This window comes from Hypanus sabinus, chromosome 17 (genome assembly GCF_030144855.1).
Source record: "Hypanus sabinus isolate sHypSab1 chromosome 17, sHypSab1.hap1, whole genome shotgun sequence".
Classification (NCBI taxonomy): domain Eukaryota; kingdom Metazoa; phylum Chordata; class Chondrichthyes; order Myliobatiformes; family Dasyatidae; genus Hypanus; species Hypanus sabinus.
In genome coordinates this window covers 47,203,089-47,220,647 of record NC_082722.1, presented here as the reverse complement: position 1 = coordinate 47,220,647, position 17,559 = coordinate 47,203,089, and the positions used below count along the sequence as shown (strand labels likewise).

General features: G+C 39.6%; 1 protein-coding gene across 6 annotated transcripts in view; it reads right to left on the bottom strand.

The window, feature by feature from the left end:
* Nucleotides 1–17,559, bottom strand: part of znf507 (zinc finger protein 507) — a 58,408-nt gene that overhangs the window by 22,752 nt on the left and 18,097 nt on the right. For 5 of the 6 annotated variants that reach the window (XM_059992976.1, XM_059992975.1, XM_059992977.1 and 2 more), the window contains one exon: nucleotides 13,838–13,949. In XM_059992976.1, the coding sequence (XP_059848959.1) occupies nucleotides 13,838–13,949 (112 nt within the window). Of the gene's footprint in view, nucleotides 1–1,274; nucleotides 1,468–13,837; nucleotides 13,950–17,559 lie in introns of all 6 variants that reach the window. The other variant, XR_009516299.1, reaches the window with a different exon arrangement.

The following is a 17,559-nucleotide window of genomic DNA, read 5'->3' as shown; positions in this document are numbered from 1 at the left end:
CTTCAGACCAACTCGTCAATTCAACCAAATGGCTTGCCTGAGCTAGTATTATTTGACTGTATTTGTCCATTTCCCGCTGAACCTTTCTCATCCATGTACCTGTGTTAATGCATTTTAAATGATTTAACTGTAGCCAGCTCTATCATTTCTTCTGGCAATTCATTCCATATACCCTCTAACCTACGTGTGAAAAACTTGCTCCCTCAGAACTTTAATTTTTTTCCTCTTGCATCTTAAACTTATGCCCTGCAGTTTTAGCTTCACCAACCCTGGAAAAATGTGACCATTCACCTCATCTATGCCCCTCATGATTTTAAATACCCTTATATAGGCATCCACTTCTTTGATTGTTTCTATTAAGAAGATGCAATAAATGTAGCCAAAAATGGAGGAGAACCAAGGGTCTAATTTTATTGAAGCAATTTTACTGAACTAACAAATAAAATTCTGGAGAACCTATGGGAACTAAAATTCAATAGATTCTCTGAATCAGACAGCCTTCAGCTCAAAGTTCTTAAAACATCACTGTGGAGACATCAAAGTTCAAAGTAATCTTATTATCAAAGTATATACATGTTACCATATGCTGCCCTGAGATTCATTTTCTTGCAGGAAAAACAGTAGAATCAATGAAAAACTACAGGCAAAGATGGACAAACAACCAAAGAGCAAAAAATGACAAATTGTGCAAGTACACAAAGAAAAATAAATAAATAATGTTGACAACACAAGTTGTAAAGTTCTTGAAAGTAAGTTCATAGGTCATGAAATCAGTTCAGTATTGGGGTGAGTGAAATTATACATTGTAATTCAGAAGTTTGATGGTTAAAGGGTAATAACTGTTTCTGAACTTGGTGGTTTGGGACCCAAGGCTCCTGTACCCTCATTTTTGACAGCAGCAGCAAGAATAGAGCATGACCTGGATGCTGGGGTTTTTGATGATGGATATTCCTTTCCTGTGAGAGCACTCCTAAGTGTGCTTAATGGTGTGGTGGGCTTTAACTGTGATGGACTGGGCTGTATCCTCTATTTCTTGTAGGCTTTTCCAATCAAGGGCATTGGTGTTTCCATACCAGGCCATGATGTAAAAAGTCAGTATACTCTCCACTGTGCATCTACAGAGGCTTGTTAAAGTTTTAGATGACATGCCAAATCATCATAAACTTTTAAGAAAGCAGAGACGCTGCTGTGCCTTTTTTGTTAATGACACTTATGTGCTGGACCAGGGACATAAGCTCTGAAATGATAATGCCGAGGAATTTAAAGTTACTGACCCTCTCCACCTCTGACGAGGATTAGCTCATGGATCTCCTGTTTCCTCCTCCTGCAGTCAGTAATCAGCTCTTTGGTTTTGCTGTCGTTGAGTGAGAGGTTGTAGATGTGGTGCCACTCAGCCAGATTTTCAATCTCCCTCCCATATGCTGATTCAGGAGGCATCAAAAGCATACTTGTGTTTTGAAGATGTAACTAGCAGGACACATAAAGAGTAAATCAGTGTTGTTGGATCACTGGAACTGTTTCAGGGGAAAGCGGAACCGTTACAAGAGCGACAGGTTGCACAGAAACCAGAAAGGTCCTCATCTTGAGATATGCTAGTACTATTGGGTAAAGTTCAAACTGAATTGGCAGGGGAATGGGGCTCAGAGTAGGTTTTCCAGTGAAGAAATACAGTCACCTATAGGAGAAAAATTCACAAGGACAGTAGGCAAAGCAGGAGAGTAAATAAATGTAAGGGGAAAACAAAACTAAATTGCATATACTGTAGTTTAATTCAAAGACTCTTAACTAGTTAGGAGATGAACTGAAAGCTTAAATTAACATGTTGGACTACCATCACTGAAGCACTGCTTAAAGACAGACAGGGACTGGCAACTTATACCCTGGGGTACAGAATTTTCATGTAAGAGGAAGGAGTGTAAAGGAAGCACAAGCATTGCATTATTAGTCAAAGATGACTTTAGTTCACTATTGTGGGAGGATATCCTACAGGGCTTCTCGAATGAGGCCATGTGGGTAGAGGAATAAACTCTTTTCAAGTTCCAGCTGGGTACAGGTACCAATCTTAACTGATGTTTCAATGACAAATTCTGCCATATTCATCACGGTTGATGCCTTGGCATGTCTAGCCCAGTGGTAAATATACCTCTGTCATCTGTCCCTCCTGATTAGTTAGTCCTCAAACAATTAGGCTTCCGCTGTCTCACCTTGTTTACAATTGAATTCCAGTTCTAAATTAGTGCGATACCTTCATCTTTGTTAAAATTCTTTTTATCTTTTTTCCTCCTCAATGCAGGCTTAATGTGCCAGGATCTTGAATATTGGATTAATACCATTCTCAAACCCGTCAGGAAGCTCATATCCCAGTTTATACAAGTCAAAGATGACCTGGGACTCAGGATGCCTAAGGTTTACGGGATTCCCTGTGGATGCAGCGCAACACATATCGGCTAGACGGGGCACACGGTGGAAATCCGCATTAAGAAGCATAGGAGGTGTATCCACTTGGGTTACCTGGAGAAATTAGTGTTAGCAGAACACTGCATTTACAATGGCCATAGGATTGACTTTGACAACACAAAACTACTGTGCTGCGCCAATGGTCTTTGGGACTGCTTGATGAAGGAAGCTATTGAAATAAACCTAGAGAAAAATAATTTTAACAAAGATGAAGGTCTTTCTAATTAGGAACCAGAATGCGATTATAAACAAGGTGGGACAGCAGAAACGTGGACTGACGCTGGGAGTACATATACCACTGAGTAGACATGCCTATGCATCATCCCTGATGAAGATGGTAGAGTTTGTCATCGAAACGTTGGTTAAAGTTGAAACCTGTACCTGGCTGGAAGCCTGAGAAGAGTTTATTCATCATACATGCTGGTAAAGCACTAGATCCTTCTTCACACGGCTAGTGATTAGGAACTAAAGGAATGTCTTCACTTAATAGGTGGTGTATTCGAAATCTAACAGTTACAGGAGATAGAGGAACAGATATCACAACAATCAGCAGGGTTATGTGATAAAAAAGAGGGTTATAATACTAGGGAACTTCAGGTTCCCAAATGTTGACAGGATTGCTTTAGTGTAAAAGGCTCAGGAAGGCAGAACCTTTAGGGTGTGCTCATGAGAGCTCTCAGAATATGTAAGTAGACCAAAGATGGACGGAGCACTGGAGGTGCCAATCTAGGGGAATGTAGCTGACAGGTAGTATATTAGAAAATGATTAAGGAAAAAGAGTTGGTTGTAACAGGATTACATTGGAGGAAGGCAAATTTTATTGAAACACAACAGTAGCTGGCAATGACAGACTGAGGTAATCTCCTCACAGTTAAGTCTACATCTGTACGGGGAGAAGTGTTCAAAGGAACCACTATGTTCCTGGAAGAGTGAAAGCGAAAAGGTAACAAGTACATGGAGTGCTATGTGGGAGGAAAGGGTTGGATTGATCTTAGAGTAGCCAAAAAGGAAAGCACAACATTGTGGTGTACTGTGCTGTAATGTTCTGTGAAGAGATATTGAGGGTTAGATTGAAGTTTGGATAAATGCTTGCACTCAACTTCAGCAAGACCAAAGAACTGATTGTAGACTTCGGGAAGAGGAAGTTGGGAGAACATCCATCAGTTCTTGAGGGCTCAGCTATGAAAAAGGTGAGCAGTTTCATGTTCCTGGCACCAAAGTCTCAGAAGATCTGACTTGGCCCAACATATTGATGCAATCATGGTGAAGGTATGTCATTAGAGTCTGAGGAGATGTGTTATGTCACTAAAGACTCCAGCTAATTTCAACAGATGTACCATGATGAGCATTCTGATTGGTTGCATCACTGTCTGGTATGGAGGCACCATTGCACAGGGTAGTAAAAAGTTTCAGAAGGCTGTAGTCTCCGCCAACTTCATCTTGGGAACAAGCCTCTCTACCACTGAGGAAATCTTCAAAAGGCAATGCCTCAGGAAGGCAGCGTTCATCATGAAGGATCCTCACTATCCAGGGCACACCCTCTTCTCATCACTACCAACAGGGAGGAGATTCAGAAGACTCAAAATCACTACTCAATGGTTAAGGAACAGTTTCTTCCCATCTGCTATCAGGTTTCTGAACAGTCCATGAAGTTATGAACACTAGCTCCCTATTCCCCTTTTGCACTATTTATTTATTAGTACAGATAGTAATCTGTTTGTTTTCACTGTACTGTTGCCACAAAAAAAAAATTCATGACTTATGTTAGTGACAATAATATCTGATTCTGAAGAGAAAAAGTACACTTGTAGAAGTGGGGAACTAATGACAAGGAAGACACATCAAAAGTGTACCAGGATGCTTAAAAAGGAAATTAGGATGGCAATGAATGTTGCAAAATATCACCAGCAGACAGAGATTGATGTAAATCCAAACACATAAATCAAGGAACAAATAACCAGGGAAAGAGCAGGACTCATAAGAGATAACAGGAGCAATCTGAGAGTAGAGCTAGGAGGTATAGGCGAGGTCTTAAGCAAATCCTTTTCATCAATATTCAAAGTCTCTATAGTTAGAGAACTTAGTAAAGGGCAGGTGAGCTACTAGTGCAAATCTTCATGAATACAAAAAAGATATATGCAATGCCTTAAAGGTGGATAAATCCCCAGGCCCAAGTGAGATTTAAATTCAAGGCAAAGGAAATCACAGCTGGAGTTCTGGCTGAGATTTTTATATCTTTGCTGGCCACAAATGAAGTACCAGATGACTAGAGGACAGCAGACGATGATCTTGCTTTTGAAGAAGGGAAGTAAGGGAAAGCCTAGTAATCATAAGTCTGTGAGTTTAATATCAATAACAGGGAAGTTACTGGAAAAATACCTAAAGGATAGTATTAATAATTACCTGGAAAGACAGCAACTAATCAGAGATGGCAGCATTGCTTTATCAAAAGCAATCTTGTCTGACCAACCCAAATTCAGATTTTGAGGAGGTAACAAATTTATTGACAAGGTTAGCCTTCAGGAAGCTGTCAAAAGGTCCTACATGGGATACTGGTCCAAAGGTCAGAGCCCATGCGATCCAGGATAAATTGGCAAACTGGCTCTGCAATAGAAGACAGAGGATGATAGTATAAAGTTGCTTTTGTCATTGTATGCCTGTGACTCATGATGAGCCAGGGATTGGTGCTGGATCCCTTGCTGTTTCTGATTATAGATGAACGATTTGGATGTGGATGTAGGAGGAACGATTAGATTGATCACAGATGATGTGAAGGTTGGTGACGGTGCAGAGGGTAGTTAGAGGTTGATCTTCATCTGTTGGCAAAATGGGCTGAGAAATGGCAGATGGAGTTCAATCTAAGTACATTTGAGGAAATACATTTTGGGAGTACCAGTGAATTTGTGGCATACAACACGTATGGTAAGATCTGGTAAGAACGACCTGCTATGAAAGGTGGCAGTGCAGGTAGATGATGGTAGAAGAATGCATATGGCATGCTGGCTTTCATTAGAAGTGGCACTGAATACAACAACGGGGTATAAAATATTGGAGCAGCAAATAACCTGCTATATGAATTCAGTGGGTCCAGCATCATCTGTCAGGAGATGTTTTTTGCAGATTTGTTTGTTGATCCGGATCCAAGAATCTGCAGTATCTTGTGTCTCCCTTTATAAAATGTTGCTCAGACATCAGCTGAAGGACTGCATGCAGTTCTGGTTTCCACAATAGAGGAAAGACAAGATAGTACTGTAAAGGATTTCAGGAAAATTTACAAGAATGCTGTCTGATATATATCACAAATAATAAGGGACCTAGCAGGGACCAGAATATTCAGGCTTACAATCACAAAAGCAACTGCCTATTACCATCCTTTGTCTGCTATTGCCAAGCCAATGTTCAAATGTTTCAGTTAAGAGGACAGACTGTAGAAGCCAGGTCTGTTTTCTCTGGGAGGAGGTGGTTATAAGGAGACATGACTGAGATATATAAAAATAAATATTAGGAATATATACAGGGTAGGAATAACTCATCTCTGATGAGGGAATTTTATCCCTCATCAGAGATAAATAAAACTATAGGAGATTTAGGGTATGGGGTAAGAGATTTCTCTTTCTTTCTTCTATGAGAGACATATTTTACCCAGAGCGGTAAGTACCTGAAGACACTGCCAGAGAGAGTAGTAAATACAGCTTACACAATTCAAGAGCCTAAGTGAGCATTTGAATTGTGTAGGCTATGAAGGTGCTGGAAGTTAGTATTAATACAGATGTGCTCTAACTGGTCAGCCTGAGCATGGTGAGCTGAATGTCCTGTTTCTATGCTGTATGACTGGATCCAAAATTGGCTTGTAATAGGAGATAGATAGTAATGTGCAGTGATTGCACTGGGACTCATACTGTTTGTTACATATCGATATGAGTGTAGGAGCTAGCAAGTTAGAGGATTGGGAAGCTTTTAAAAACCTACAGAAGGCAACTAAAGGAATCATTAGGAGGGAAGAGATGAAATATGAAAGCAAGCTAGCAGACAATATTAAGGTGAATAGTATAAGTTTTTTCAAGTATATAAAATATAAGAGATGAAAGTGGATATAGGACCGCTAGAAAATGAGGCCGGAGAAATAATAACAGGGGACAAGGAGATGGCAGATGAACTAAAAGTGTATTTTGCATCAGTCTTCACTGTGGAAGACACTAGCAGTGTGCCAGGTGTTGAAGGAACAGAAGTGAGTACAGTTGCTATTATAAGGGAGAAGGTGCTCAAGAAGCTGAAAGTCACCTGGACCAGATGAACTACACCCTATGGTTCTGAAAGAGGTAGCAGTAGAGATTGTTGATGCATCAGTAATGATCTTTCAAAAATCTTTGAACTTGGAATGGTTCCAGAGGACTGGAAAATTGCAAATGTCACTCCACTCTTTAAGAAAGGAGGGAGGCAGCAGAAATGAAACTATAGACCAGTTAGCCTGACCTCAGTGATCGGGAAGATGTTGGAGTCAATTGTTAAGGATGAGGTTATGGAGTACATGGTGACACAGGACAAGATAGGACAAAGGCAGCATGGCTTTCCTTAAGGGAAATCTTGCCTGATGAACTGGTTGAAAGTAGGACTACTTAAAGGGGATGCAGCAAATGTCTAATATTTGGATTTTCAGAGGGCCTTTGACAAGAGGTTGCTTATCAAGATAAGAGCCCAAAGTTTTAGAGGAAAGTTACTAGCATGGATAGACTTTGGCTGATTGGTAGGAGGTAGTGAGTGGGAATAAAACAATCCTTTTCTGATTGGCTGCCAGTGACAAGTGGTGTTCTGCAGGAGTTGGTGCTGGGACCGCTTCTATTTATGCTTATATCAAAGAATTAGATGATGGAATAGATGGTTTTGTTGCCACATTTTCAGATAATACAAAGATTGGTGGAGGGGCAGGGAGTGTTGAGAAAACAAGAAGACCAAGAAGGACTTTGACAGATTAGGAGGATGGGCAAGAGAATGGCAAATAAAATACAATGTTGGAAAATGCATGGTCATGCACTTTGGTAGTGGAAATAAATGTGCAGACTATTTTCTAAATGGGGAGAAAATCCAAAAATCGGAGATACAAAGGGATTTGGGAGTCCTTGTGCAGAACACTCTAAAGGGTAACTTGCAGGTTGAGTTGGCAGTGAGGAAGGCAAATGCAATGTTAGCATTCATTTCAAGAGGTCTTGAATACAAGAGCAAGGATGAGATACTGAGGCTTTATAAGGCACTGGTGAGGTAGTTTTGGGCTCCTCATCTAAGAAAAGATATGCTGGCATTGGAGAGGGTCCAGTGGCGGTTCACAAGGATGATTCTGTGAATGAAAGAGTTATCATATGAGACACTTTTGATAGCTCTGGACCTGTACTCGTTGGAATTTAGAAAGACGAGGGGGAATCTCATTAAACCTCTCAAATGCTGGAAGGCCTAGACCGGGGGTTGGCAACCTGCGGCTCCCTGTGGCTTTGGAAAATAAATGGTGAGTATTTAATTAAAATGTATTTTATGTTAGTTTGTTAGTTTTTGAAATGTAATTCTAAATTTGAAGATTATGGTGATCTTGTACAATCTAAATAAAACGTTGCGGCGACCCATTTCCTGGCACGTCCGAACCGGCTCACAATTAGCCAGCGTTCAGGCTAAGGGAGATAGCCTACGGGGGTTTGTGAGTACGTGTCTTTTGGAGCATCCGCGCCCATGGGGGGGGGCGGGTTGAGGGAGGCGTAAAAGCAAGGCTGTTTAGTTCGAATAAAGTTATCTTTGACTGCAGTTTACCGACTGCGTGTAGCACACCGCTACAACGTGTTTTTATCGCTATTAATATACGTCACCACTGCCAATGCCTGACACCCGCCAGTACGCGATTTCTTTAATTTTTCGATCCAAGGTAGGCTAACTATGGAGAATTCTAAAAAAAGAAAAGTGACTGAAGAAAACAGAATGTTTAATGATATGTGGACAGATTCATTTGCTTTCACTGTTGACGAGACTGGTTTACTGGTATGCTTAGTATGCAATGAGAAACTAGCAAACAACAAAAAGTCAAATGTCGCAAGACATTTCTAGAATAAACACGCAGCCTTTGCTCAAAAATATCCGGATGGAGATGAGAGAAAAAAAGCCGTTTCGGAACTGATGCGGAAGGTTGATCTGAGCAAAAATCATTTCAAGAAATGGATGAAGTCTGGAAAATCAACTACATATGCTAGTTATGTTGCCGCTCAGGAAATAGTCAGGAACGGGAAGCAGTTTACAGATGGTGAATATATAAAAGAATCTTTCATTAAGATTTCAGAACATCTATTCACGGACTTTAAAAACAAGAGTGAAATGGTGCAGAAAATCAGGGATATGCCCCTCTCTGCAAAGACTGTCAAAGACAGAACCATAAAAATGGCAGAAGACATCACAAGACAGCAAATTAAAGACATCAATTCAGCTGTGGCCTACTCGATTGCCTGTGACCAGTCTAAAGACAAAGGTGATATTGAACAAATAGTGCTGTTCTGCCGGTATGTAAACTCTGCCGGGCCACAGGAAGAACTGATTGAGTTGATATCTCTAAAAGACCAAACACGGGGGGAGGACATCTGTGAGGCTGTCTTGAATTGTTTAAGAGCCAAAGGAATAAAGACCACCCACCTGGTGTCAGTAGCTACTGATGGGGCACCAAGTATGACAGGAGCGCACAAGGGATTTGTGGCTTTACTGCAGAAGTCGCTGGACAGAAAGCTGCTGACTTTTCACTGCATCTTGCACCAAGAGGCACTGTGCGCTCAAACATTTCCTCCGGAATACACAGAAGTAATGGATGTTGTCATTCAGATTGTCAATAAAATAATGGCAAAATTTTAAATCACCGTCAATTCCGTTTGTTACTGGACGAGCTGGAAAGCGCATATTCTGATCTCCTGCTGCACAACAAAGTCCAGTGGCTGTCCAGAGGGGAGGTGCTGAAACGCTTTGTTGCGTGTCTGGAAGAAGTGAAAACTTTCCTGGGCAGCAAAGGGCTCACCTTTCCTGAGCTGGAACAGCCAGAGTGGCTGGAAAAGCTACACTTCATGGTAGACACGACAGCGCACCTGAACACGCTGAACACAGCTCTTCAGGGGAAAGGACGCACAGCCTTGCACATATTGGAGGATGTTTTGGCATTCGAGTGCAAGTTGACAGTGCTTGCCAGAGATTTACAGAAAGGCACATTGTCTCACTTCCCCAATTTGAGAGAGTTCAAACAAGGTCACGACATGATAAATTCGGAGTATTTACATTCTGCAATCATCGCAATGCAAACATCGTTTGGGAAACGCTTCTGTGAGTTCAGAGAGGGAAAAAACACATTATCCTTCCCGGTCACTCCCCTAAGCATCGATCCATCCCTACTGAATACGACTGCATTGGCAGGTGTGAGTCAACCTGATCTTGAGATGGAACTGGCCGACATAGCCGACAAAGAAATATGGGTGTCCAAGTTTAGACGCTTGACAGCAGACCTTGAAGATGTTGCCCGTCAGAAGGCCGTTCTTGCTCAGAATCACAAATGGAGTGATATTGAAAACCTCCCAAAACCAGACAAACGTGTTCGAAACATGCTATCGGCGACATTTATGTAAACATTAAAAAGTATGCGCTTGGAGTCCTGTTGATCTTTGGATCCACATATGTATGTGAGCAGGTGTTCTCCAACATGAACTTTATTAAAAACAAACATCGCGCACGCCTCACAGATGACAGCTTGCGATCCTGTGTAAAGATGAAGGTGACGTCATACAGCCCTGATGTGCAGACGCTGTGCGCTGAGGTCCAGGAGCAGAAATCCCATTAACCATGTATGATAAATATTTTAATTGCCTATTATTTTACGTATATTCATATTTTTTCTTTGTTCAGTGAAATAGTCCTTTTATTTTTCAGGTTGACAGCTGGCTGATGTTATTTTTGGTTTGCTGCTGGCGGAAAATTTAAATTCGGCGTTTTTCATAAATACAAGAAGGACTCAAATAGACATTGAGTATTTTACTTAAAAGTAACCTTCAACCCAACGTCTTTTTTTCGGAGTTCAAAATGTTTTTGTTGCATGCAGAAATGTAATTTCGTTTTCTCTGCAGGAGTTAATCTATTTCATAAATGCAACACATTATAGTTTGTTTATACATAGCACAAAGGCAAAAAAAACATTGTATGCAGTATTATTTCATTTTAAATGTCAAATGGGTTTTGTGGCTCCCAGTGTTTTCTTTTCTGTGGGAAACGGGTCCAAATCGCTCTTTCAGTGGTAAAGGTTGCCGACCCCTGGCCTAGACAGAGTAGATGTGGAAAAGATGTTTCCCATGGTGGGGGAGTCTAAGACAAGAGGGCACAGCCTCATGATAGAGGGGTGCCCAGTTAAAACAGAGATGCCAAGAAAATACTTTAGCCAGAGTGTGGTGAATTTGTAGAATTTGTTAGCACAGGCAGCCATGGAGGCCAGATCATTGTGTCTATTTAAGGCAGAAATTGATAGGTTCTTGATTGCCCATGGCATCAAAGATTATGGGGAGAAGCCCAGGGAAAGGGCTGAGAAGGAAAAAAGGGATCAGCCATGATTGAATAGCAGAGCAGACTAGATGGGCCAAATGGCCTAGTTCTGCTCCCGTGTCTTGTGATCTTAAGCTTCAAAGTAGCATGAAAATTGATGGCAATTGGTGGAGGTGTATAGAAAGGGTAAATGCAAGCAGGCATTTTCCCACTGGGTTTGGATGGGACTACAACCAGTGGTCATGGATTAAGGGCAAAAGGTAAGAAATTTCAGGGACACATGAGGTATACTTCTTTACTCAGAGGTTCGTGAGAGTGTAGAATGAGCAGCCAGCACAAGTGGTCTATGTGAGCTGAATTTCAATGTTTAAGAGAAGTCTGGATAAGTACATGGATCATATAAGTATGGAGGGCTATGATCCTGCTACAGGTCATTGGGAGTAGGCCCTTTAAATCGTTTTGGCATGGACTAGATGGGCCGAAGGGCCTGTTTCTGTGCTATACTATTCAGTAGTGACACTGAGAAGGGTGATCTTAGGATACAGGGTGACACTGATGTATTGTTAGGGCAGCAGATAAATTGCAAATGGAACTTATTCATGACAGGCTTAGATTCTGGGAGAACTAATAAGACTAGGATATGCCCAATAAACAGCAAAATCACAGTAGTGAATATTGAGGACAGGGGGTTTTGAGAGTTCAAAGATATCTTAAGGTATCAACACAGGTAGATAATGCATTGAAGAAGCCATATAGATAATTACCTTCATCAACCAGTATATCATTTTCACAATGAGGAGATTTTTATATAAAAAAAATTGTAAAACATGGTTTGGCTACTTCTGAAATACTGTGTGGTGTTCTGGTCATCACACAGCTAGAATAATGTAATTGTATTGGAGAGCATGAAGAGAGAATTTAACAGGATGTCACCTGGATTGGTGCATTTCATTTATAAGGAGAGATTGGATAGAACTGGTTTCTTTCCCTTGGAGCAAAAGCTAAGGGGAGACCTAACAGTCACAAATGCCACAGATAGGATAGTGGGAAACTTTGAAAAGGCGTCTATATCCAGAGAACATATGTTTAAGGTAAAGAGTTTTGAGAAGATCGAAGGATGAACTTTTTCACCAATTTGTTAGAACCTGAAGTGCACTACCCAAGGGGGAGGCAGAGATAGGGGCGGGCACTCTCACAAAATTCAAGTACCTAGATAAGCACATGAATATTCAAGGCATGGAAAGATTCAAGCCATGGTCTGATAACTGGGATTAGAATAGATAGGTATTTGATGATCATGCAGATGTTGAAAAAATGTCATTGTGCACTTTACAAGGAGGAATCAAAAAGCATAAAATTATCTAAATGGAGAGAGATTGCAAATGACTAGAGTTAGGGATCAAAATATTTTTGTGCATGAAGCACAAGAAGTTAGGATGTAGGTGCAATAAGTAAATAGCATATTGGTCTTACTCCATGATAGACAATTTATTTTACACTCAGAAATCTCAGAGTTTTCAACATACAAGCATCCTGACATCAAACACTATTAAAAATTTCATTATTCTTGTCAATGGACTCTGTGGATACATGATAATTAAGTTATCTGATTTTCATATTTTATCAGTAAAGGACAAGTTGATTTTTTTTTGTTTTCTAGTTAATCACAATTTAGAAAGAAAACATATCTAAGTTGACAGATCAATAATTTACTAAGAAAGTCTGACACGAATTTCATCTAAATTCTCTTATTATTGAAATACATAGACATATTCTTAAGTTTTGTGATCTGATTTGCAAGCTGATTGGCAGTCCAAAAAATATTATTTCATGGATCCTTTAGCAAACTCTTCCCCCCTATAATGCATTGTTTCTATACTATAAAATATATGTATTTACGATGGTCACTGCATTTATGTTTGTGAAGCACACGACGAAGTTTACTAAGCTTGATATAGATCAACAGACAATAGTTAAATATCTATAAAAACTATTTTAGTATCTTCTTTAACAGCAGACCAATACAGTAACTAAGTGAAAGTGTTCATCCTTCTCAGGGTATACTTCATTCCTGATTTTACCCAGATGAAGTTGGCTGAAATTGAGAGGGAGTAGGAAGGTATCTGATATCAGCAATTTTTGCCTTCTCTTAAATCTTTTTATGAAAGATTCTGGCTTAATACATCATTAGGTACAATTCCGCTTTTGAGTTTTCTTTCTGTGTATTTGTGAGTTTATTTCCTATATCTGCACTGGACCTGAATCTTTGTTGCCCAAACAATTCTCCTAAACTCCAGCAAGTACAGGCCTAGAACCTAGAAAACAAAATTCCCCAGCTTTGTAGAACTTTGAATCTCCCCTGAACCCCTTCAGGGCTATCACATCCTTCCTGTAATCTGGTTATTGGTGCACCCTACAGCAGAAAGGATTCAGAGATTTGAATCATGAACTACTATATTAGAAAGAAACAGGTTTACCTTTCCAAGTAGGAGAATTGTCAGTAATTAGAGGACACAGATTGAAGAACTACAGATAAGATGACTAAGCTTTTATCTTTACATAGCAGATTTGTTGAGATCCTCAAAATGGTGCATAAAGAGAATGGGAATACAATGATTAGCTTCTAAAAAGAATTAAATAACGACTTGAAAGGAAGAAAATTGGGCTGTAAAGAGGAGTTGAGTGAAATTATTAGCTTGCTCTACCAAACAGCTTGTACAGATTCAGTGAACTGTAAGTTCTCCTTAACATGTTGCAACATTTTTTGAAAATTTAGCTTGAAAAGAGTCTGATTAACATTTACAATTTTAAAAAATTCATATGTAGATTTCCAGAGTACACACACCTGTAGGGCTTATCTGTGTTGTGGATTCTTCTGTGGTTTCGCACACCAACATACGTTGAACTTGTGTAGTCACACATATCGCACTTATACAATTTCTGAGGTGAATGTAATTCTAGACAGAAGGAGTTAGAGAACATTAGCATCAGTAATTATTAAGGATATTACCTCACATTTGCTAGAACTTGATGTAGGTATTTTAGTTATCCATTATAAATACAACAGAAATAACAAATGAGACACAGTTATTGCCTGTGCACCATTTTATGGAGAACTAGGTGCTAATACAAAGCTGCATTGGGTACATAAGAGTTAGCCGATCTCTGTAGTTCTGTCCAACCTGCTTCAGTCTGTATGGTAACTCAGTCCTTGAAGTCAGCTTATGATTACTATATTCATACTAAAAAAAGAACCTGCCTGTAGTTAATCAGTTAAAACTGTTAAAATCACAAGCTATGAATTCTGCTACTCACAAACATTCAAAGCCCATTATGTAGTAATTATACTGCCAAAAATTTTTTGAAGTACAACAACATTCAAAATCAAGTAAATTTATACCGCCTTATCTGGTAAAAATATAATTTTTTTCTACTTATAGAGCCTTTACTTTCCATTGAAATGATTGCAGTAGTTGAAACTGTGCAAGCTTAACTTGGCGTGGGTTCAGCCAGAGATGTCTCAATGTAACTCCTAAGAGACCCTTGGAAATTGTACCACTTTTGGATTCCATGAAGAATCCAATGATGGACTTTATTCCAAACAATGCCAACAGACTTTGCAGCAAGTTTGAGACTTCTGTGTTCGTATTACTGGCAATGAGAAGCTATTTTGGGTAATTATCTAGCCCCCTCCATAAAATTAGCTGTGAACCATTAGTGCTTCTCAATGGCAAAGTACATTTGTGTTACAACTTTGTGTTCATGGCAGCAAGCATATCTACCTTCACATCTTCAATGGTAGGGACTCATTGGCAAGCAGTAGAAAACAAATTAAAACTGCATATGCTTGTTGATTTTGTGAACTTTAATTGTTGGTATAAAATATCTCAACCCTTTGTCATAAAATCAAATGCATGGTGTCTTTTCCAACATTTAGACAAACTACATGGAGGAAATACAGAAAACAATCAACACAAGACAAAACTTTAATGATTCATACACTGAACAATCTCAGTGAAACCTTTAAACACGAGTCAATAAAAGCCAAATATATTGCAGAATCCCATTAAACCAACACCCTTTCAGATTACCTGAACAGGGTTCTAATTCTATTTATGTAAATAGAGATGGGTTTATCATTAGATTGTCAAAATACTGAAGTCACTGCTCCCTCTGTGGCTGTAATTCACTGTTACCTATTTGTCTGGAGCAGTATTGATATAGTATTTTGATATGCAAAGCAGACATTCATTTTGAAGCATTCTTCATTGCTTCTGATTACTTATTCACTTTATTTTCAGAACATGATTACAACTGGCAAAGGTAGCTCATCCTCATCTGTCCTTGAACTGGGTATTCATTTCAAAGGATACTTAATTGGTAATTGGTTTATTGTTGTCATATGTACCAAGATACAATGGAAAAAGTGTTTGCCTGCATGCAATCCAGACAGATCGTTCGATATGTAACCACATCAAAGCACAAAAGGGGAAAAAACAAAAAAAATGCAGAACATAATGGTACAGTTGCAGAGGAAGTGCAGTACAAGTAGACAAATAAAATCAGGCTGTGACAGGTAGGAGGTCACAATCTATGCAGATTGGTAAGAACATCTCCTCCTCACTGATGATCAACACTGGCGCACCTCAGGGATGTGTGCTTACTCTCTCTCTATACTCATGACTGTGTAACTAGGCACAGCTCAAAGGCCATCTATAAATTTGCTGATGATACAACCATTGTTGGCAGAATCTCAGATGGAGATGAAAGGGCGTACAGGAGCGAGATATACCACCTAGTTGAGGGTGTCAGAGCAACAACCTTGCAGTCTATGTCAGTAAGATGAAAGAGCTGATTGTAGACCAGGAAGAATAAGAAGAGGGATCATGAACCAATCAGAAGTGGAGAGAGTGAAAAATTTCAAGCTCCTGAATGTCAATATCTTTGAGGATCTAACTGGTTCCCAACATAAAGGTGACAAGTCTGTGGCTATATTTCATTAGGAGTTTGAGGAGATTTGGTTTGTCACCTAAAACACTCGAAAACTTCTACAGATGTACCGTGGAGAGAATTCTGACAGGTTGCATCAGGAATCTACAGAAAGTTGTAAAATTAATTAGCTCCATCATGGATACTAGCCTCCGTAGTATTCCAGGCATCTTCAAGGAGCGGTGCCGCAGAAAGGTGGCGTCCAATAATTAAGGACCCCCATCACACAGGACATGACCTTTTCTCTTTACTCTCAGGAAGGAGGTATAAAAGCCTGAAGGCTCACACTGAGTGATTTAGGAACAGCTTCTTCTCTCCGCCATCTGATTTCTAAATGGACATTGAACCTATGAACACTACCTCACTTATTTTTTGCTTTTGCATTATTTTTAATTTATTTAATATACATATATATTTACAATTTATTTATTTAAAAATGTCCTTATATTTATCATGTATTGCATTGTATTGTTGCTGCTGGGTTAACAAATTTCACGACATATGCTGGTGATATTAAACTTCCGATTCTGACTGAGATCAAGAATTCACCTTCATTGTATACGAAGTCTGTTAATGAGTCTATAACAGCGCGATAGAAGCCATCTTTGAGCTTGATGGCACACATTCTCAAGCTTTTATATCTTCTGACAGATGGAGTAGGGAGAAGAGCAAAAGAAGGTGGGAGGGTTCCTTGTATACAATTGCTGTTTTACTAAGGCAGCACAAAGTCTAAACAGAGGTAATTGAGGAAGCATTCACACACACTGCAGTATCTTGATGTCTTTGGGCAGACTTGTTACTACACCAAGCTGGGGGGGGGGGGGGGGGGAAAGTATAGTATACCTGTAAAACAACTGGTAAGAGTCATTGGGGACATGTTGTACTTCCTTAGCCTTCTGAGGAGATACAGGCACTGGTGTTTTTTTTGGCCATCATGTCAATCTGGCAGAACCAGGACAAATTGTTTGTGATATTTACATCTAGGCACTTGAAGATCTTAGCCATCAAAACCTCAGCACCATTAATATCAACAGGGGCATGTAGTCCACCCTGCTTCCTGTATCTTACAAGAATAGTAAGGCACTTTGCTCTCTCAAATATGCTAACGTTAAAAAATTCTTATGTTTTGAAAAGATGAGCTCAATACTATACCACCAAGTGTAGTCAATATGGAATTTGATAATTTTTAAATGTACTCAACAGTGCATGAAGTCAAAAGAGAATTTAATATTAGTTGGCAACTAGTCAATTATTCTGAAGATAATAAACACTAGAGTACAGAAATTATTGTAGCAAACTTTCTTTGTCTTTAATGCTACAAATGACAATTGTCAGAATCTGAAATTGCATCTGGAACTTGGAGGTTATGGATTAAAAACTGGAGACCTTATTGGGGGCAGTTGGTTGATGGTGAGAGTGCTGACTGCAAAGCTGGAGAGATGGTCCACTAATTGTTCCATTGTACTTGGGCAGGGAAGCTTAGAGGGCACTAGTCAAATGCATGGGATGAAAACAGAAACGTGTTAAAGCCTTATTTGAGGGGATGAGTTGGGTAAACACTTTGATTCTTCTGAATCA